The sequence below is a fragment of the Rattus norvegicus genome, chromosome 13 (assembly GCF_036323735.1).
Source record: "Rattus norvegicus strain BN/NHsdMcwi chromosome 13, GRCr8, whole genome shotgun sequence".
In the NCBI taxonomy this organism is placed as follows: Eukaryota; Metazoa; Chordata; class Mammalia; order Rodentia; family Muridae; genus Rattus; species Rattus norvegicus.
Window position 1 is genome coordinate 45,409,917 of NC_086031.1, and position 22,456 is coordinate 45,432,372.

Genomic DNA, 22,456 nt, shown 5'->3' on the forward strand with positions numbered 1-22,456 from the left:
GTTTCTATCTGCTTCTTATGAGAGTACACAGATGGGTTAGTGGTCTATGCAAGATTCATGGGAGACCATGGGTAGCTAGAAAATCAACACGTGAGTCTTGCCATTTCATTATCCAGTTGCTACAATGCTTATTTTAAACATTAGGATTCACATAATTAATATTTGTTGTGGGAATAGTCTCTAGGTAATATTAATGGCTTAATTTTAAAACAAAATATTGTTCTTTTGTAAACACCCCAATCAATTTGAAGTTATACCAAGAGTACCTATTAAAAAAAATTGGAGGCGTGGCAAGAGCGTCTGTGGATTGAACCAGGGTCTTGTACATTCTAGGCAAACACTCTACTGCTGAGCCATATCTCCATCCTGCAGGACTTTATTAATAGTGAAGAATCTAAACCAAACACAGAAATAATGGTGATGAGGAAACTACAGAAAACTACTTTTAGTCATATTTCTGGTATCAATATTCTTAATTCATAAACACAGCCTCATCGTTCATAATGACTGATTCTGATAAACTCTAAAACGCTGTAGTTTAAAAATATCGTGTTCTCTCTCTGTGTCTGTCTAGTCTATGACCAGGCACGGTGGCTATAAGCCCCGCATCCAGGGTAGAGGTGTAAGGGTCAGAATCTGAAGTTAGTGTGGGCTGACCAGACGGACACACAGAAGGACCCTGCCACAGAAGACAACAGCAGACACAAGCCAGTATCAACAGCTACCTCGTTTCTTCCAGGAGTTGCAGTCTTTTAATAGTACTATAGCTTTTAACGCAGTGTCTGGATTCTATAAATCTGAATTATTTCTCAGACACTATTCTCATACAAATAGATGCTTTTTCTTTTCAGGCCATGTCAGGACAAGAAAGGTGAAGAGACTGTGGAGAAGGGAGAAGTAAGTACACTACACAGGCAATTTTCCTGGCTGATAAGAACAAAGCCGCAACACTCTTCAGGCTGGAAAACAAGCAAGCCAGTCAGACATGCTTTCCTAGGAGAGTAGCAAGGCTCTGAGAGTACGGCCTCCTGCTCTAGCAGTTCTGCAGCTTGTTTGATTTGTAGCCAATGAAACTGGGAGAACTTTATTTGTTTAGGAGATTAAAATCTGTCTATATATCTTTTCCATCTAACATTTGTTAGTACATTGTCTTTACTTTCCTGTCCCCAACCCCAAGTCTCAGGCTGTACAATCCCTGGACATTTAAAGGGTTTGCGTCTCTTAGGACTGTGCTGGAACACAGCCGTGAACCTCCTTAAACCCATCCCTAAAAAGCAAACAAAGTATCCAGAAGTGTTTTCCTTACTTAAAAAAAATTCAGGAGGAAGATCAAGAAAATACCACTGTGCTGCATAAGAGATGACTTTAGTCAAAAGAAAGGAAACCCAGAAAGTCACAAACCAGTGTACAACTACAAAAGAGATTGTCACTACAAAGGTACCACACTAGAGAAACCTGCACAACTGAACCGCTAAGATTAGTTTGAAGACAGGAGCCCAGTTTTTCTCCCTCAGTAGAGATTACACTTATGGATGCTCAAAAACTTCTGAACAGATGACTAAAAAGATCTCTAAGATGACCAAGATAAAAAGCAGCCCCTCGATCATAAAATCTGTATATTAATTACTATCTCCCCCCTCATATCTCCTAGTTGTTTTAGTAAGCTCACGTACAAAGACACTTGTCCCACCAATTTCCTACCAGGTCATCTACAGAGTGGACAGTGCCCATCTAGCTCCTGAAAGATCTTCAATAGATCACTGCTAAGCTCCCAGAAGCTCCTCCAGTACGGATGGCTATTAATTAACCACAGCCACATTTATGGCCCTTGGAGCACAAGCCTGATGCTTGGATGGCTAGAGCTTCTGCACTGCTATTCTGAGGTTTCCTTCTGGGTCTACAGTCTATTATTTGCCCTTCCGCAGGGCTGTTATTGTAGATCAGCTGAGATGATGGATTCGAGAGAACTTTAGCAACACAAAACACTATGCAAATGGGAGAAATATTAGTATTTTCATTTCCAAACACTCGAGGACTTAGCTTTCATCCATTTCCAACATGCTCTGCAACAGGCACCGGGCCACAGCCAAGAGCGCAGCCTGCTCAAAGTGCACAACACTCAGCAAATCGCAGTTGGAGAAGACAGCGACAGGCAATTAACCAAGCAGCTGCACGTCTCTGGGAAGACAGGAGAGAAATATGAAAGGAGAGCAGCCTTCAGTACTCCACTGTCCTTTCCCAAAGAGACAAGGTAGAACAATAGTCCTGTGTTCCTCAGTGGGAACTGTGTGCTGAGGCTGACAAGAAAGAATTCAAAGGGAGCCCAGAATCCCAGTAGCACCAGCAACTTCCAAAGCCACAGCAGAGTCCCTACCAGAGCTGCCAATTTCTAAAAGGCTGGCAATTGCCAATGCATCTAAGAACACAATTTCTCACTTTTAGATAACAGTTCTGCGATGACAGACAAAACTCTGAATGATTTAAATTCATCGCTCAATATATGTTATTAAGTCTCCAATGAGAAAAGGAGCAGGTATGTGCGTGTAAAGGAGCTCATTTGGTGATGGTTTGACAGCAAACGAATAACGAGAGAGAAGCTGAATTCAAAGAAATAAAATAAATAAAAAAATGCAAACCCAAATTCCCTCTTGGCACCTTGATTAAAATGAAATGAACTGAAGCAGCCAAAGAGATTATTTTATTCAGATGAGTGTTATTAGCCTTTCTGGCTTATTTTCTTTATTATGCATTTTGCTGATGCTGACAGAAACAGACGAGCTCATAGAGGAAAAGCTGCAGCGGATTTGTGGTCTGACAGTGCCGTGTATAAAATCAGACCCTTGCTGACCCAGATAAGCCAGAGGATGGATTGGATTTGCTAGGGAAGGTGTTAAAAGGAGGGGAGAATTTAAAAATTAAATTGCCAAGGCAGAAACTGACTTAAAAAGATTTCATCTGTAATGGTGGCTTCTGGTTGTGTGACACAGTAGTACAGTGGCAGCCTGGAGGTACCTTTCAAAGACAGGCAGGCAGACAGGAGATGGGCACACTTCTCTGGATTTATCACAGCTGTGGCTTCAGCTTTGCCAACAATGAGATCAGAGTAGGAGAGCTTAGAGACAGGGACAGAGAGGTACCCAAGGCAAAACCAATATACATTATGAGTGAAGAAATAAGCTTTCAAATTGTCAAGTTAGGGACCATATGCTTGCCTAGACAGCCGATTAGAAAGGATTCAAGAAGCTGTGTATGTGCCTTACTCAAAACAGACTAACTGTCCCTCCCTTCTAATCAGGTTTGGGGAAAGAGCTATTGTGAATGGGATTTTTGCATCAGTGGAGGAGCAGTCCCATGGAGCTCAGCAACCTTCATAACCTTCGGACAGAGGCATGCCCAAGGATTGAGAGCTTTAGAAATTTACCTCTTTCCTTCTCCTTCCTTTCTTTCTCCTTCTCTCCTTCTTTCTCTCTCTCTCTCTCTCTCTCTCTCTCTCTCTCTCTCTCTCTTTCTTTCTTTCTTTCTTTGTCTCACTGTTTGTGTGTAAACAGATATAGACAAGACCATTGAGAAAGCCTCATTTGACTGAATTAGAAGGTCTGCTTATCACAGACTTCTTTATGGCTTCTGTAGACCTGGGGCCTTCCCCTTCTTTACTCAACTTTTCTTGTATGCTATACATATAATCTTAATACTGGAGAACATAAACTATGAACTCAACTTCTATGTAATCTCTAGAAAGTCATTTGGACATTAGACAGACCCTTCTCAAGACTGGAATAAGCAGGGATTAATACTAAGCATAGTTTATGTCTATAATCCCAGAATTTGAGAGGGGTAGGCAGGAGGATTGCTGCAAGTTCCATGCTAGCTAGACCTATACAATGATACCATGTCTCAAAAAAGGCAGTGATCACATCAAAAGGCCTGAAGTACAAATAATCGACAGGACTAAAATACAGCAAGAGACAGAAATGCACAGCAAAGATTTGAGCAATAACCAAATAACAGGAATCAGAGGCTCCTGGACTGGGACAGTTTATTGTCACCACCATTACATTTTCAGTTGGATCCATGTGTTCTGTAGAAAGAACTGTGAACAATTCTACAATTAAATCTTCAGTTTTTCCTTCTCTACTTAATTAAGATGTCACCAGAAGCCCTGTAAGTAATGACAACTATATAGGGAAAACCACAGATGTGTGAACATATTTTTAAAATAAATAAAACCTTGAAAGATGACTGGGCACACTGTCTGACTCAGTCTTGGTCATTTATGCTAGGGAACGAAATACCTATGTGTGCCAAAATAGAATGGCACCATTCCGAAAGCCACACATTATTTCAAAGCATCAAATGCTCCCTTTAGGAGCAGGCATCTCAGGCACCAGGCGCAAGTGCAGAAATCTGATCTATAGCCAGCAATGACTGACTGCCAGCCAGGAGGGGATAAGCCCGAGTACTAACGGCCCGTTGGTTTGAAAGGGGATCCACAGGGTACCTCCCTTTCCAATGTATGTTCTTGGGATGGGAGTCCTTACTCTATGGCTCATGGTAACAATGAGGAAAGCAAAGGTAAGTGGAACAGAGTCATGCAGTCCTCGGAGCAGCTTCACATGTCATTACTACTCCCCGTGTGCTGTTATCTCGTGTTTACTCTCTGAGTAGCAGCCCAGTGACCAAGTTTGTATCCTTGTTGGCTTGTGCACTCCAAACTCAGGCATGTTATTAGCTAGGTTAGTACTTTATTAGTGAAACTTTAAAGGACTTGGTAGTGTAAGGATGCCCTAGTAAGTTTCCAGGTTAGTAGGTCAAAATTTGAGTTCAGTTCCTTATGGAATTTAGATGACTAATGACTCTATCCCAGTGAGAAAGTATTCTGTATAAAGCACCCTAAGACCTAGATTCAGCTCTGCTATTTGATAGCCAGGTGATCTTGTTAAGTGACAATATACTGTGGCCTTCATAGTTTCTTTTCCTGTTTAAAAGTATAAATGAAAACAACAGACCCAATGCCTAACTCATCTGAATCCTGTTAAGATTAAATTAAACAAGGTGATGTATTAAAAAGTTTCACCCACAGGAAGTGTTCTCCAGCCATGTCATCAATACTTATCACTTTAACACCTGTTATTACTACTTGACAGCCCACTCAATGATCTACACTCACAAAATGGCTTCAATGAAGTTGTAATTTTCCTAAAGACAAATACATTTTAAACTTCTCAGATAATCTAAGTATGACAATGAATATGTTTGACACATTTAGACTATGTCAGTGCACTAATAGGAATAAGTCTTGCTACTACTATTAACTTATCAGCCAATTCTAGGGAAATTCCAAGCTTAGTAAATCTGTTGCACCCAACTTTGCCCAGACTTGAAAGGGGAAAAGTTTAAAGTGTAAAGAGAAAAGCCAGAGGGCACAAAAAATAGAATCATGCAATTTCAGAAATAGAAGGGACTTTCAGGATGGTGAAGAGTCTAAACCAAACCCATCATTTTCCATGGGAGAAAAATGATACTCATGGATCTTGAGGTCACACAAATAGTGGTGGAACAAGACAAGAGCCCAGGTCTCTTGACTGGTAGCCATTTCTTATTTCATTGTAATGGTCACTACATTTCACTCAGAACACCTAACTTAGTGTCTACAAAGACCTAGTGCTGAAAGTGTTAATGGACAATGCTTAGCTGCCCGGAGCACGGAGCTATTCTAAGACGACACATAACAGGAATACCAAGGGTCCATGAACCCAGAGAGAGCAAAGCTGCTGGTGACTGGCGGCGCCAGGAAACATGTTGACACACTGCATGTGGTTAAACATGAAAGGCAAGTGAAGAGAAAACAGTTTTGAATCCCACCCATTCTAATTTGGGACTGGCTTTGGGCACCTACTGGAGGGTTGTGCCATACCCGGCCACTCTGTAAAAGGACCTTTCAGTTCCTTCATTCTCTATTCTGTGGCTTCAGTTGAAATGTTTTCTGCTGTATAAGGACCTTAACAGACATTTTAAAAAGAGAACTGTCAAGGCCTAGTAGGGAAGATCCACGAGGCACTGTAGGTGATTAGGGTCATTCTGAAACAGAAGATTCTCAATCAGGATTTGAATCCTGTAATCTACTGTGTTCAAGCTCGTAAGTGAACTGACTCTTTAGACAGTCAGGCTCCTAAATTCCTAAGAGAGCCTTTTCTCTAAGTGACCCCAAATCACCCTGCAACAGAATCACCTGGAGTGCTTGCTTAAACTGGGAACTAGAGGAATGCCCAGGGATCTTCCTTTTTAAATAAGCACTCTGGGTAACTCTGCACACTGCCAAAACACTTTGAACTAATGTTCTTACAGGAATACTTTTCAATCTATGTGATATGAGTCACTAATGTAGCTGAAATAATAATAAATTTAAAACTAGTATTCTACTCCCCAACCTCTAAAACTCGAAAACAGTAGAGCAGAATAACAGAACATAGTAGAAAATGTCCTGGGGCTGGCAAGATGGCTACTGTTTTAAGAGTGAGTACTGCTCTTGTAGAGGACCCGTTTGGATCACAGCACCCACGTCAGGCAGCTCACAACCACCTGTAACTCTAGCTCCAGGGCGTCCAATGTCCTTTCTTGGCGTTCACACATGCACATACCCACACAGACACATTAACTCAGTAATAAATATTTTTTAAAATAAAATATCACAGGCTATACTGTATATAGCAAAATTTGTCTTTGTTTTTGAAAGGGATGTCCTCAGTTACTTAATAATACAAATGTACATTGCCTTGTATTTTTCTGTTCTTTGTTTTGTTTTGTTAGCTGTTTATTTTAATCAGGGTCTTACTATGTAGCCCAGGCTAGCTTAGAATTCATGTTCCCCTGCCTCAGTTTCTCCAGTATATAGATTTCAGTTGTAGACAGCCATGGCTGGCACATATTCTTATGAATAGACCTGTGTATTACTATATGGTTTAAAAGTTTAGCCAATGGTCCTAAATTCCAGAAGATGATCAGATATCCCACGTCCTTTTAAGAATCTAAAAATTCTCCTTAAAGTATTTTCATCCAGAGCCAGAAGTGAGAAAGAAAGGAGGACGAAGAAAAGGAATTGAGGGAAGGGGCCCTGCAATGACCCACTGGATATGAAGTACTTGCTGTGCAAGCACAGGACCTGAGTTTGGATTCCAGCACACACATAAAAGCTAGGATGGTGATGGGCATCTGTAGCCTTAAATACTGGGGTGGGTAGAGACAAGTGGATCCTGGAAACTTGTTTAGCCAACTAATCTAGCCAAAAGATCAAGCTCTAGGTTCACAGAGAGACCTTGCCTTTAACAAACAAACAAACAAACAAACAAACAAACAAATCCAGTAGCAAGTGATAGAGAAAAACAGTTAACATTGATCTCTAGGCTTCATACTCCATGTATGGAGGAGCACCCCCGCCCCCAAAGACTACAACCACACACACAAAGGAATTGTGGCCAGAGAGAGAAATCAAGGACAAATCTCCTAACTTCCACATAAGTATTCCCTGAGCTTCTGGAAGCCCATTCCCTAAGAAGCTCTTTTCAGGACAACCCCTACAGGTACTTAGTGCTCCGGTCACAGCAGACATTCCAAGTTTACCGCATTTTATATTATCTTCTTCCTGATGCTCTATAGCTGACAGCCACTGTCTTTGTTGTGCATCTGTATGATAAATAGCTCCACTATGTTGATTTCTTTTTTATTTACAGTGCCTAGAGTTGCTGAGTTAAACAATCTTCTAAAGAACATGGGAAGAAAGTGGTTGGCAATTTCCAAGAAGAAAGATTTTGAAAATAATGATGTGGGCACAATGTTACTTGTCTCCTAAGTGACACACTTGCTAACTGTAGGAAGCGTCTACACACACTTGGCAAGGCAGGCAGGTAGGCAGGCAGGAAGTGGGAGGCCCCCTTTCATACCCTTACGGTTAAAATCAATAGGAGGACACTTTTGTTCTTAAATGGGTGACTTCTTGATCACTGAGAGAAGCTGAGCCTTGTCTCCTTTATATGACCAAAAGGACATAAAATATAGTCCTAAATAGAAGATTCAAAAGCAGCAAAATTAGAAAAATGTCAGCATCTCCAGCTTGGTTGTCACATAATGGATTAAATCCATTAACATGTGGAGAGAATAAAAATAGAGTGGAGGTTCTGTTTCTATGCTAAGGAAGGCATGCAAAGGACGAATAGTGAGGGTTAAGAGGGAGGAGGCAGGGGGATGGAGGAATGGAAGAAGAAGAAGTGCCACCGAGAAGACTAAAGCCCAAAATACTCTACAATGTCCTGGTGCTTCCCAGTAATTTGTTTCCAAGCTGTAGAAACCAGCTTAGCCCCTGAGGCTGTGAGCCCATCTGGTGTTGAACTTGGGCTGCACAAGATTCAGAACAACTGGAAACAGCAGCACTGACCAGGACACCATGAATGTAAGATAAATAAAAATATTCAGAGATCATAAACTGTTAAAGGAAGTACATATCTACCACTTCATATTGATATAAACAAGACAAAAAATGGTGGGAAATCACTTGCTTCTACAAAATCCCACCTGAAAAACATTGACAGAATTGGGAAGTTGACTTTTTGATAACCTTCTTTCTCCTCCAGTAGATTGGTACTACTAACTTGGAGGACCAAAACTACTAGTATTTATTTGCAGGTGAAAAGTATGTCTCCACATGTCCTGTAATTCCAAAGCACAGACAGAATAGCTCTAAGAATTATATCAAAAATAGAGAAACCTGAAAGATACCACTTCAAGGTCAAATAACAATAAATCTCCAGCAAGTGACATGGCACACTGAGAAAGCCATGACAGTAACCTCTTTGGTACTCCTATCAACTCATGCTACCTGAATCAAACCACAGATGGTATTATCAGAAGATTAGAAATAGAAAATTAAGGCTGGTGGCAATGCTTGCCTTTAATGCTTGCACGCAGGAGGCAGAGGCAGGCGAATCTCTGACCTTGAGGCCGGCCTGGTCCAGGACGGCCTTCACTACACAGAGAAACCCTGTTTCAAAACAACCGCAACAACCACAAAAACAAACAAAAAAGAATTCATTCCAGAAATAGCAAATTAAGTAGTAATTTTTGGGTCAAATGTTCAAAAACAAAGTCAGTGTAATAAAATACAGGGACTTGGGATTTAGTCTATATTAAAAGACATTTAGAGACAAGACAACTTAAGACCTACACAATGTGAACTTTCTTATTCAAATAACTGGTAAACTCTGGATGGCCATGGCTTAGGTATTATCATGGTGATCTTCATGGTCTGATTTTGACAGGTCTACTGTGATTATGTTGGAAAACAGTTTTAGCCGACACCCACTGAAGTGCACAGGGATAAAGGAGTACCATGTCGGCAAACTTACTCTGAAGTGTTTCAGGAACATAAATACTGTAAACTGCATGGAAAGAAAAAGAAGTATGCAAAGCAAATGTATGCTATATTAACCTTACTTTCAATATGGGTAAAATGGCATATGATATTTTGTATTATTCTTACATTTTGTCCTATAATTATAAAATATGTCAAAATAAAAAAAATTATCAAGGATTCCATTCTGGAAGAAAGTGATGCCATTTTCCTCATCTCTCCTTTGGCAGTAAGTATGTATTACTTTGTTTTTTCATATAAGCCTCTCTCCCACACAGCACCATGAGCCTCCTGAAAAAAGGGGAGGTCGGTCATCTCTCTGACTCCAGAACCTATGCAATATCTGTGCAGAATTATTCACTGTTGATAATGAAATGCAGCCCAATGTTCACTCAGTGTCTAAAAGCATTCCTCAACATTCTTGGTTCCTTATCTTGAACTCCATGTTTTATCGGAACATAAAAATGTGCACACACATACTTACACTATTTCACATTAGTCAGTAACCTCCATTAATTAAAATATCAGCTTGATCTAATTATAGTTCATTCATGGCAGAGCCCTAGCAAATAGTAAGTGTTCATTAGTGCTTGCTTGCTTAAAAAAATAAGCCAACTAGGAAATACTACTTATTTCTTAATCTTCTGGACAAAACAGCCAGTGACTTGCTTTCCAGAATCATTAACAATATAAGAGTATTGTTATAGCCCACAAACAACAAATGCTTTTAACCAAAGATTTTGAAAACAGTTGTTTCTGGCTAACAAGAGTGCAACATTTGGCCAAACCTGATATACTGTATTTTCTTCTTTGATTAAAGGTGAGAACCTTTTCTAAGCATATTTTAATTTTGTATTATATACTGTAGTCATATATTTTCCATTCTGATTTTCTCGACTATATGGTAAAGTATAAGGTTTCTAAGTCATCTTTTTTTTTTTTCGGAGCTGGGGACTGAACCCAGGGCCTTGTGCTTGCTAGTCAAGTGCTCTACCACTGAGCTAAATCCCCAACCCCTCTAAGTCATCTTGCTTTAGTACACGAACTTGGATTTTGGGTGATAGAGATAAAGAAAAGGCAGCTCTCAGGGCCGAGCACCTGCTTAGCATATGTGCATATGTGTGGCCTTAGGTTACAGCCCTAGTGCCACAAGAGGAAGGGAGGAAAGAGAGGGGGCAGAACTGAAACTGCTGTGAGCCTTACTATCTACAACTGATGGTGATTAATGATGTAATAGAAATCTCACAAAATCAGCACAGAGAAAGGACAAAAAAATACAATCAGAATCCAAGAAAAGTGCCACGTGGTGGTGCATGCCTGCAGTCCCAGCACTCAAGCAGTGGAGGAAGGACTATGGGTTCAAGAGTGAGATGCTGACCTTAAAAGAAAATCCTAGAAAAGCCCATAACCCAGAAATCTGTACACTGTAAGATCCAAACGACTTTGAAGGTACTAATGAAAGTCTCTGCTGTGCAGCTGTCAGAATATGTTGTGGTAGGAAGGGCACACATTTCTATCCATACAAGGAAGGGGCGAACAAAGTCACATGTGTACAAATGAGCAAGCTTGAAGGGGAGGAAAGCAGGAAATCAATATACCTTTGAAGCTCAGCCTTCCTAACTGTGCCTGCTTCCCTGGGTGCCTCTCTCTCTATTCAGAGTCCATTCAATAGCGCTTTATGTTCCAAGGAAATCTGTCAGAGGCATTTCCACCTGTACATTGCAGAATTGGTCCCTTACAACTTCCTCCTTTTGCTGAATCCCCAAGACGCTGCCTATAAATTCAAAGAATTTCAAGCATCAACAGAAACCTCAACCTCCACCCCTAGAACTTAGTTAGGAACATCTGTTGTTTACAAAGGTTCAGACTGAGAGCTGCCAGACTTGTTCTACAACCTCTACTTTAGCACCAGAGGCTGCCAGGGAGGGATGTCTGAATTTCATGCAAGGATGCCCTGTTCCAATCACTTAAGCAGAAATAGGTTAATACAGCTCAGCATCTTACCACTGAATACAATCCGAGTTTGTTTGGTTTATTCTAATCCTGACTCCTTAATCAGTGTGCCAAAAATGTTAAGATCCAAACCTGTTTCACTGATCCTTCCGGAATGTCAAACCCAGGGGGCGGTGGGTCAGTTAGTAGAAGAAACAGAAGCTAACAGAATAAAATTATCTAGCAGCAATGAAAAAATCCAACCCCCCCCCCTTTTCCCTCAACCTCCTTAAATTCTTCATTAACACTGAGCTCTTCCCTCGTGATTCTGTACCTCCTCACAGTATGATGCTTCAGCACGCACAGGACTTAGATATTAAAGCCTTTACTTCAATTAACATGGGACCAAATTTAATTGAGAACATAATTGTGCTATCTTCTACCTTTCCGTTACTGAACCAAGCACGAGTCCTTTCCTGAATATTCCACCTTTCCTCCCCTCTCAGGAAACTACTGGTATCTGCTTTAAATAGGATTCTATTTTTAGATTCATGTGCCTGTGTGGATATGTGCTATTATTCTCTTACAGCCTGCCTGGCTTTCCCCAATCAACAATAAAAGATAAAGTCTGTCTAGCAGAAGCTAGCTGTCTTTTCTTCTTATTTTGGAAGCCCTCCCACTTCACACAGTCAGCTCCCAATTCCAAGGCATAGCTTTTGTCTTTAAAAGAGAACTGGGTCAAAGACAATGCATTTAATTGGCTGTGAATTCTTAAGAATTAAAGATCCAGAGATGGTTTATTGCAATACTTATAGGTGTAGATTTCCCTTTTCCCCTGTCAAAGGGCATGTTACTGCCTGGGGAATTAAAAGCTTGAAGTGCGGTCGGCTGACCCTTTCCTGCCAGATCCTAGGAAGCATAGGAAGCTCTTGGAAGTCTGGCATCCTCCCAAATGCTCACAAAAGCATGTTTCACTGTTGACCTGCCCTCTATCATTCTCTATCCCAGAAGGATGGAATAAGGCCATTTAAGTACAAGTGTGGAAGCCTCCTGAAACCTGGAAACAGGAACCATATTCTATTTGCCATGTGGCTGACTCGATGCTGCACTGGCCCGCTGGTCTCCATGGACCGCAGAGAGCTGAATAGAACTGGCTGTCTACCTACTCAGGTCTCATGCTCTTTGCACAAATCTTAACAGCTTCTTGCTACACTCTTCTGTGGTGGTGGTAATTCTATGAGCTAATTTCTGAGTACCTACTAAGTGCAGGTGCTAGCCTAGTACTTCCCATACTATATCCAACCATGAGAACAACTCCTCCAGGTATTACTCGCCACACTTCAGAGACGTAGAAACTAAAGGTGAAAGGGGTTTAAATGACTAGTTCAAAGTCACACAGATATAAGCAGTAGAAGTCAAGTTTAGACTCAAGTTTACCTGGTTCAAAGCTCTGGAGTTTTGCTTTGTTTTGTTTTTCTACTAAGTTGCAAAACTTTCCAAAAGGCTTGCACCAAAATTATTTTTCGGTTCCAAAGATTGGTCAACCAACTGGTCTTGCCCACACTCAAGTTGCCTTCTTATAACTCCCATCCTCCTTTATCCTGTGTAAGGAGCCCTCCCAACACCTTTCATTTTCTTACGAGTTCTCTGAGAATTCCATATGCACTTCCATCACCCTTTCAACTCTTCCCAGATCTAGTCTATTCCTGTCCGTATCCACCCAACTTGGCACCATTAAAAAAACAAAAACAAGACCAATTTGTGCTGTGCTGCTCAAATATTCTTGGGTGTATGGTCTTCCACTAGAGCATGGTTAACTTAATAGGAGCTATATGCAGAGAAAACTGTCTTTCCTTCTCCCAACACCTAACAACTGCCATTGGCTTCATGGCAAACGGAGGGATTTTGTGTCCAATGCCCATCTCCATGTTGGCCTCTGGTCTGATTTGGTCTGCAGAGGTCTTGTACACATTGTCACAACTGCATTGAGTTCAGATGTGCAGCTGCCCCGTGACTAGAAGATACTGTTTCCTTGTAGTCAGTCTCTGGCTCTGACATCCTTTCCAGCCCCTCTTCTGCAGTGACCAACCCCTGAGCTTTAGAAGGAGGGAGTGGAGAATATATGTTTCACTTAGGACTGAGTTTCTGCAGTCTCTTCATCTTTTGCCAGTTGTCAACACCGTCTTTAAAAAGGATGGACCATCACCTAAAGTTCTATATGGAATGGGCTAGTGGAAAACATACCAAGGAATTTCCTGTTAATTTCTCAATAAAAAGGGAACTTGAGCCACAGGGAAGGGAACTCAACCCATGCCTAACACCAGCTGCTACTACATCTGAGCAAAACTTTCCTGGGGGAAACAAACAATTGCCAAGTAAGTCCAAAATGAATGAATGATGTGCAAGTCCCAGGAAGTCAGGAGTTCTCCCTTCTAGCAACTTTACCTTTCCTATTGCTGCCTCCTTACGTGATCCCATACTCAAGGAGAACCTGTTTTCTCTGGTTCTCCACTTTTTTCTCTCTTGCAACCAGAGCTCTAATGTTCTCTATGGCCAGCTGACTGCTTTTCAACCCAATGTCATCTTGTGAAAGTAGCAGATGACTGAACTTGACTCTGAAGGAAGACCCCACTAGCAGGAAGAAGGGAAGTACTTACAGCAACTTCCACACACACAGGCTAGGCCTGAGACCAAGAACACGGCCTCTACATGAATCTTAATCGATTGTGCACTTACTTTTTCACTGAAGGGAGTGCTGAAAGTTGAATATCCATCAAATTTCATTGTTTTCTATTTTTTGTGTGTTTGACTACTTTGCCTGCATGTATGTCTATATATTATGTCCGTGCCTGATGCCCCAGAGGTCAAAAGAAGGCAGAAGATCCTATGGAACAGGAATTACAGAGGTTGTGGGCTATCATGTGGGTTGTAGGAACTGAAGCTGGGTCCTCTGAAAGAATAACCAGTGCTCTATCTGCTGAGCCAACTCTCTAGCCCCTACCAGTCCATGAGATGGCAAGCCAGGCTTTCTTGAGACCGTCCCAAGAGTAACAACTCACAGACATTAAGTAGGCAGTTACTTTCCATGTGGCCAACTTCACGTACTGCTAACTTAATGTTAGAAAAAAAGAAAATATTTGTTTTTTGCGGGGGTGGAGGTGGGGTCCTAAGTTAAAGTCCCTTTAATTTCTTTGGGCTCCCTCTTCTAAGAGTCTAGAACATAATTTTAAAATGTCCAACAAATATTTATTAAGGAGAAGGAAAAGATGGGAAAATATTGACAACAGGCTATAAAATAGCATAAGGTCTATGTAGGGAGCACAGCAGGATAGCCAAGCAGAGTGTCTCTCTAAACCTCCACATGGGGTAGGTGTGGGGGAGAGAAACTACCTCAAATTAAAACAAAGGCATTAGTTATTAAAAGCAGAAGATCAAAACCAAATGAGCTGAAAAGTAATTTACAGAAAGCCTGGTGAAAGAAAAGAAGAAAAGCCAGCACATTATTAATTAGAATCCTTCAGAATCCTGTGGGGCAATATTAACACAAATTCCACTTGAAGAGACAATCAAAGGCTCAACAACAAAGAGGAATACATTTATGCTCTTCAGAGAGCCAAAGAAAATGCCAAAACATCCTCCATAGGAAGGCTTCCTACCTCTCAGAACGTTTTATCTCTGCTCGTAATCACACAAGGCTGTAACAGTCAGGGGACAGGGAGGCCACACTACCTATCTCAAAGCTGAAGGTACAGTGGAATAATCAGTCTAGCTGTCTAGCTTCTCTCACTGGGGCAGAGGGAATGGGAGCATCAGGTCAGATTTTACATGAGTCATGCTGGACGGGCTTTAGTAGGATATCTTCCCTGAGCCATGTGGGGAAGGACAAAAGGTGAACAGGAACAAAGAACAGAAAGCAGAGTCACAGGGCCACAGGGTAATGACTTCCAGTGGAAAATGGTTTTTGTCCAAAAGATGAAAATAAGGAGTTCAGCAACATTTGCTCCTAAATGCAGTCACTTAAAGCTGTAACAAAATAACCATCCTAACCCAGGGTGAATGGCTGAAACGGAGCCAGAGTAAGAGGCTGGCCTGGAAAAGGGTGGGATGAATCCATGTGTACTGCCTTTAGCCCTGGCCAACTTGCTCCGTCCCAAGCTGAATAAAGTCCACATCCCAGAGCAGGCTCTACCCCGAGCTGCTGCTGGCAGCTGCTCTCCTGGCAGCACAGGCAGACAGATTCATGGCATTACTGGGCCAACAGCTGCTGCAGCTTGGGGGGGGGGGGGGAGTGACAAGTGCCTGCTGAGAGTGAGCTATTCTGGGACCAGTCACAGAGTCAGCAAAATTGAGGCTACAGTTGCGGGCTGAATGAAGATACAGTACACTTCCTACTCCAAAGTTTAGAAAACCAAAAAGTGCTTTCTCCGGCCCAGCTCGTTTGGCTTAGGTGACTCACATTCAGCTCCATCCTTCTATTCTCCAGGGTCATGACTTTCATTCTGGCTCCTATTACTCCATCACTGGACTGCCTTATCTCCCTACTATGTCCTTTCATCTAGGCTCTTTCTTTGTTTCTTTCCTCCCTTTTTAAATGATTTATCTATTTTTATTTTCTTTGCATAGCTGTTTTGCCTGCCTGTGTGTGTGTGTGTGTGTGTGTGTGTGTGTGTGTCAAATCCCCTGCACTGGGAGTTATACATAGTTGTGAGCTGTCATGTGGGTGTTAGGAATTGAACCCGGGTCCTCTGGAAGAACAGCCACTGCTCATGATCCCTGAGACATCTCCCCAGTCGTAATCATCTAGGTCCTTTCAAAAGCATGGACATAATTCAACTCCTTGCTCAGAAATTGTCAGTGGTTCCTCTATACTTACAGAACAAAGCCCTAACTCTATTGGCTAGTATTTATAACCTTCCATAATCTTCTGGCTTACCAACTTTTATAGATATAATTCCTACTGTCCAGAAAAGCAGATGTTATCCACAGTCATGGTTTTCTCATCTCAGGGCTTGTTGGTAAAACCATGGCTGTGGGTAACACTATTTTCTATCTAAAATACTTCCTTCTCTAACGTCTTCCATTGTCTCAATTATATTAAATATTTAGGAAAGTATTACCTTTTCAGCAATATTTTCTAAAATTAGTTCTACTTTTCCATTCCTAACCAGTGGACTTCACCTCCGAAAAGCTCTCTTCCTCGCCCTCCAAATAGAACAAATCACTCTGTTATGTGCACTATGTATGATCGAGGGACACTGCTCTCTCACACACCTGTCCTTCTACACACCATGAAACTTTGGCAATGTTGCAAATACTGTCCTTCAATGTGTTTTCCCTTCTACAGTGATAGAAACTCTACTTTTCAGGTCACACAAATTAATAAATATATTGTCTAGTCCCCCTTACAGCATAGATAATCATGTGACTAAGTACTGTCCAGCTGGATGAGTTAAATGCATGTATGTGCCGTTTCTAGACTATACCTTTAAAGAATAAAGACATGGGGTTGGGGATTTAGCTCAGTGGTAGAGCGCTTGCCTAGGAAGCACAAGGCCCTGGGTTCGGTCCCCAGCTCCGAAAAAAAGAACCAAAAAAAAAAAAAAAAAAAAAGAATAAAGACATGTTTCCCTCTTGCCCTGTTGCTTTTCCCAATGGATGAAATGGGATGTGGTGACAATGAGCTACTCTGGCTTACACAGCAATGGACAATACTGTAAGGGTGAGATAAGGAGCCTGACACAGTCCTGACTGTTTAGCAGGCTGTTAATGTACAGAAAAATATGCGCCTGCCTTGTATAAGCTAATATTACCTAAAGTCTATTATAGCAGCCACACCTATCTTAACCGAAGTAGTCATGCCTAAAGTGTCTTCTCTGTATCAAAAAAAGAAAGGAAGGAAGGAAGGAAGGGAGGAAGGAAGGAAGGAAGGGAGGAAGGAAGGAATGGAAGGAAGGAAGAAAGAAAGGAGAGAAAGAAAGAAAGAGCGAGCAAGGAAGAAAGAACAGATTAGAAAGGAAAAGGCCAAATTTTGTTCGTGCTACCTACAAAATGGCAGCACAGCTGCAGGAGCACAGCCGTCTCTGCAGCGATGCTTACAGTACACACGCATCTGAGCACTTGCTTATCTTTCTTAACTCAGAACCGAGAGGGAAGGGGGAAAATGAAGGTTCCGTCAGTAGTGCTAAACTGAGTAGAGGTCCTATCACCACGCTAGTGAGACAAGAGAAGTCAACCAGGTCTGTGGCTTCTCCAGATGCTCACTGGGGTTATCGTCTTATCCATGTGACTCATCCAACACCTCTGCTAGTACGCTGTACCGCGTGAGCGTGCTATTTATTACGTGACCATTTTTGACGCATAAAACACGGCAATTCAGGTGTTCCATTCTGAGAGAGAGAGAGAGCCTTTTGTTTTCAAGCTCTTTTTTAAAAAAAAGATTTCCTTCATTTATATTTGTGTGTGTGTGTGTGTGTGTGTGTGTGTGTGTGTGTGTGTGTGTGTGTGTGCGTGTGTGTGTGTTGTGATTGAGTACAGTGCTCATAGAGGCCAGAAGAGGGCAACAGATTCCTGGAGCTATAGATGGTGTGAACTGCCTGACAGGGGTCTAAGAATCCAACCTGGAGCCTCTCAAGGGCAGCAAGCATCTTAACCACTCCAGCCTCTGGGCTCATCTTACTTGCCTCTGCTTCTCTCAGAAAGCCTAGGTTATTAGTAAGGTTATTAGTTATTAATAAAGGTTATATTAGTAAGAAACTGCTGAAATTGACTCAAATCAGCTACTCCTTCCAATAATTCTAGCTCCCTGAGACACAGGGCCCTCCATCCTGCCTGGGAGTAGGGACCAACTTTTCTTACTCATTCCTTTTAGGCACTTTCCTTTCTCCTAATATTTACTACCTCCCAATGCTGGGAGGCCTTCTGAGCCTTAGGTTTTAGCACTGGGTTCTTCTTTCATCAACATCTGCACTATTGTTTACACTAAAGATTTCAACAAATATTCCCACTCAAAACCACTTGGTCGGCAGCACCACATCTCAAAATAGGGACCTAAAATCCTTACAATGTCTCAAACTCAACATGCTCAAAGCGGAGTCACTATTTAAAACACCCACTTCCTCAATGCTTACATGTTTAGAAAAGACACCACAATTATTCGGGTTCCTAGCTTAGAGACAGACATCAGGTTTCTTGTGACCAGTAAGATTCTTTTTATCTAATCAGTTATCAACCCTGTTTACTTTCTCAAAGAACCCTTGAATACTGCTATCACAGAAGACTAAAATGTCCACCAAAGGCTTGTGTGTTACAGACTTGCTTACTGTGGTGGATCTGGGGACAGCAGCAGACTCTTTAGGAGGTAGGACCTAGTTACAGGAGGTTGGCACACTGGGGGACTGTCCTTAATGGATTGCTAGTCCCATCCTCTCTCTGCTTCTTGACCATCAAAAAGGAACAGACCTCCCCATTATGCTCTTGTCATATGCTGCCACAAGTTCCCCCAAAACAGGATCAAACAACTGTGGGTTGAGAACCTCTGGAACCATGAGGCAAGAAAACTTTTCTCCTCATAGTTTATTTATTTTAGTTATCTGGTCACAGGAACTAACTAAGTTTACTAACACTAATACATACCCACTGCTCTGTTATCCAATTCTATATGCACTACCCCCCCAAACTTAATATCCTTCTCTTTGATTTAAACACACACACATACACACACACACACACACACACACACACACACACACACACACAATTTTGCCCATACTTTTCAACATAATATCCTCAAGGGCTCATTACCACAGGGCATGTCAAATGTGAAATTCTATGCTTGCTGTCAAAGCATTATCCTTTGGGACCCATTCTACTTACTTAACCTTGTTTTTCCCTGCTTTTGAAAATATCTATTTTCTTCTATCTCTATTAACCCCCCCTTTCTATATACTTTATAGTTCTTTTCCCTGTTAACCAAGTATTCTATAGCTTATCTTATTCCCAGAGGAACCAGGACAGAGCACAGTACTGAGCAGGAATTAAGAGGGGGTGGGAGGGCTAACAACTGCATTATACTCAGTGTAAGGTAAGTCAGGAATAAGCTGGAACACATCAAACATAAAGTAATGGTCACAGGAACAGAAATGGCTCCCTTTCCAGTCCTTGCACCAACTGCACTACACATCCGCAGTACTCACCTCAACTTCAAATGCCTGATTGTAATGTGTTTACTCCCCACCTCATCCTAATTAAAATGCCACATGGAAAGGAAATGCTTGCTCTCTGCCATATCTCAAGGCATTATGAAGGCGTTCAAGGAATGTGAAATAAGGTATTAGTTGCATGAATGTCTAAGAAGTCTTCCCTTTGGGGCTAGCTAGGAAGAGGAAGGGAATTAGTAGGTGAGAGGGAGCAGGAGAGAGTAGTGTGATGTATGGTAGAGGAGGGAGTAAATATAATTGAAAAATGGTATATATGCATATATATGTCATAAAGAAACCTATTACATATGCTAATAACTCTCTCACATATACATACTTTTGACCAGTGGCTGACATACAGGAAAAGGTATAAAACTCATTAGCTGGGCTCCCCCATTTATTTTGATCTGTTTAGACAACTGTCCATTTAAGACTAATGTGAAAAAGGAAGAATTATTGAGGGCTTTCAACAACTTTGGACTCAACCTGGATCTAAGTGGCAACCCCTCCTTCTCTGTACCCTAGACCTCACTCTCAACGTTTGTAAAAACAATTTCCATGAAGTCCGTACTTAAATTGCTGGTCCTTAGTGCTTCGTGTCTTGGCTAGAAAGCGCTCGGCTAGCTTCTCCAGGTTGCGAGAGTAGTCCATCTCAATCTCAGCCTTCTTGCGGAAGAAGTCCTGCAGGTCTTGCAACAGCTGCACCCGGAGCTCGCACTGCTGATCTAGGCATTTCATCTGCTCTGTGAGCTGAGCCCGGATCTCTGCAAGAAAACAAGAGTGTGGTCAGACAGACAGCTCTAAATATACACCGTACACACAGATACTTACCTGCCTTACGCGTGCTTGTTCCCTGTACCCTGTGGTATCAAAGCCTACGGAATTGGCCCTGTGATATAAGGCACCTCCAAAAACCTCTAACAACTCTTTTTGGACCACTGGAGACTATTTGTGACTTAGAAAAAGTTACATAAGAGACAAAATAATATTCAGTGCTAACAATTTACTATAGCCAACACTATCCAGATTTTGGGTTCCTTTCTGGCCAGGAACCCAAAAGAAGAATTGGGTGAATTATGCTAACCCCATTTTTTTTTTTAATAAATTTATTTTGTCTTTTTTTTTTTTCCCCAGAGCTGAGGACCGAACCCAGGGCCTTGAGCTTGCTAGGCAAGCGCTCTCCCACTGAGCTAAATCCCCAACCCCTGCTAACCCCATTTTAAAGATGGAATTACTGAATCTTAAGGAAAACAAATGATTAAGTCGCAGTAAGCTAGGACTCAAACCCAGGCATATGACTCACTTTATTTTTTATACTTTTTCTCATCATTTCAAAATGTTTTTCAGCACCTGAGAAGCAGGGAGGTAGAAAGGTGCCTTTCCAGGTCAAATGGCAGCAACCACGAACAAAATATTCACCGTGACTGCCAGGAAATCACATTTAAGGTCAAGTGGCTTCATAGTTTAATATCACAGAACGTGAATCTTCAAGAACCTATCTTTAGAGGTGGAAGAGCAGCAAAAGATAGTGGTGGTGATGATGATGATGATGACGACGATGACGATGACGATGACAACGATATGCCACCTTAGATCGTTTTACTCATTTCTCCTTTTCTCCACCCTTACCTGCCTGATGGCCTCTCAGTCAGAGGCAGAACTATGTCTGGTTATGCTTCTGCTGGCAGAGTCCTACCCAGTCCTGCACGGGGCTAGCATAGATCGCCATCAGTGTGGAACCACAGCAATGGCAGCTTCAGCTGCAACTGGACCTGCCTTGAATACAATACTACATGGTTTGCTGATAAGAGACTTGGCATTTGTGGCAAACAGCCTGCCAACACTGGGCAGCTTTCTTGCCCGGAGTAGGCACACAGTGTATGCCCAGCTTAGTTTACATCCAGTCTCCATTAGCATCAAAATAGAGCAATTGTTTCATCCCTCCTCTGCCAGCAAGCTCACCTCCAAGCATGCCTCCAACTGAGGCTGAAAGGAAGGATCTATTTTATGCAGTTCCTTACAAAGCTTCAAGTTCTTTTCCCATAGATTTGGCAGATGGGGAAGGGGAAGAATGAAGTTTTCACCTGAGCCTTAGATGAAATTTTAGTATAAGGGCCATGATCCTGAAATCTTTGTAACCACTCCCTTCTTAAAGCAATGAGGATTGACGAGGGTGCACTGGGTTTTGCCTTAGAATACTTAAAGTCCAAAATCTGTTCCTATCTTCTTTTTTATAGTTTCTGATTCTGTAGGTATCACTGTATGACAGACACAGCTAGTTCTTTGCAAGTGACCCTAGGTAATCTCCAAGAGCAATCTTCTTCCTCATCTCTTTCTCCTGCCAACCACCAATGCTGCCCAGCCCTCCAGTAACCCAACCCGAACTGAAACTGAGCACTGCAGGATTGTCTCCAGCAAGCAGAATGCTTCACAAAAAAGCTGCCTGCATCATCACTCATCAAAGCTCTCTTGTTCTTGTATTCTAGAGTCTGATTACAAGGGGGTGTAGGAGTGTTTATGTGTGTGTGTGTGTGTGTGTGTGTGTGTGTGTGTGTGTGTGTGCGCGCGCGCGCATGTACAAGAGATCTACAGAGATCATGTCAGGAACATGGTTCCTGTCCTAAATCTGGATCTCTTAAGGATAAAATCCCTTTTTATGATCACTGCTAGAAGCATCTGCCCCCTTTGTAGATATTAATGAAAAGACAGCAGTAATTGCCAGTAGGTAGAAAGATTGGGGGTAGAGAGCATGTGTGGGTCATCAATATTACTTAAAACTTGTCCATTAAATAAGAATCATCTCTTAGAGCATAATGGCTGTCCAGGAACAAAGATACAAAGGGAGAAAGAGGTATACTGAGGCTATCAAGACCTTCGGAGACATCTATGACTCTCTTAAGACTAATAACCTCTTAGCCAGGGATGCAGA

At 41.9% G+C, this 22,456-nt stretch overlaps 1 protein-coding gene across 8 annotated transcripts in view; it reads right to left on the bottom strand.

Annotated features, from left to right (window-relative positions):
* Srgap2 (SLIT-ROBO Rho GTPase activating protein 2) overlaps nt 1-22,456 on the bottom strand; it is a 221,139-nt gene that overhangs the window by 111,725 nt on the left and 86,958 nt on the right. For 7 of the 8 annotated variants that reach the window (NM_001401376.1, XM_039090884.2, XM_006249783.5 and 4 more), the window contains exon 3: nt 20,099-20,291. In NM_001401376.1, the coding sequence (NP_001388305.1) occupies nt 20,099-20,291 (193 nt within the window). Of the gene's footprint in view, nt 1-266; nt 2,179-20,098; nt 20,292-22,456 lie in introns of those variants that run through there. The other variant, XM_006249785.4, reaches the window with a different exon arrangement.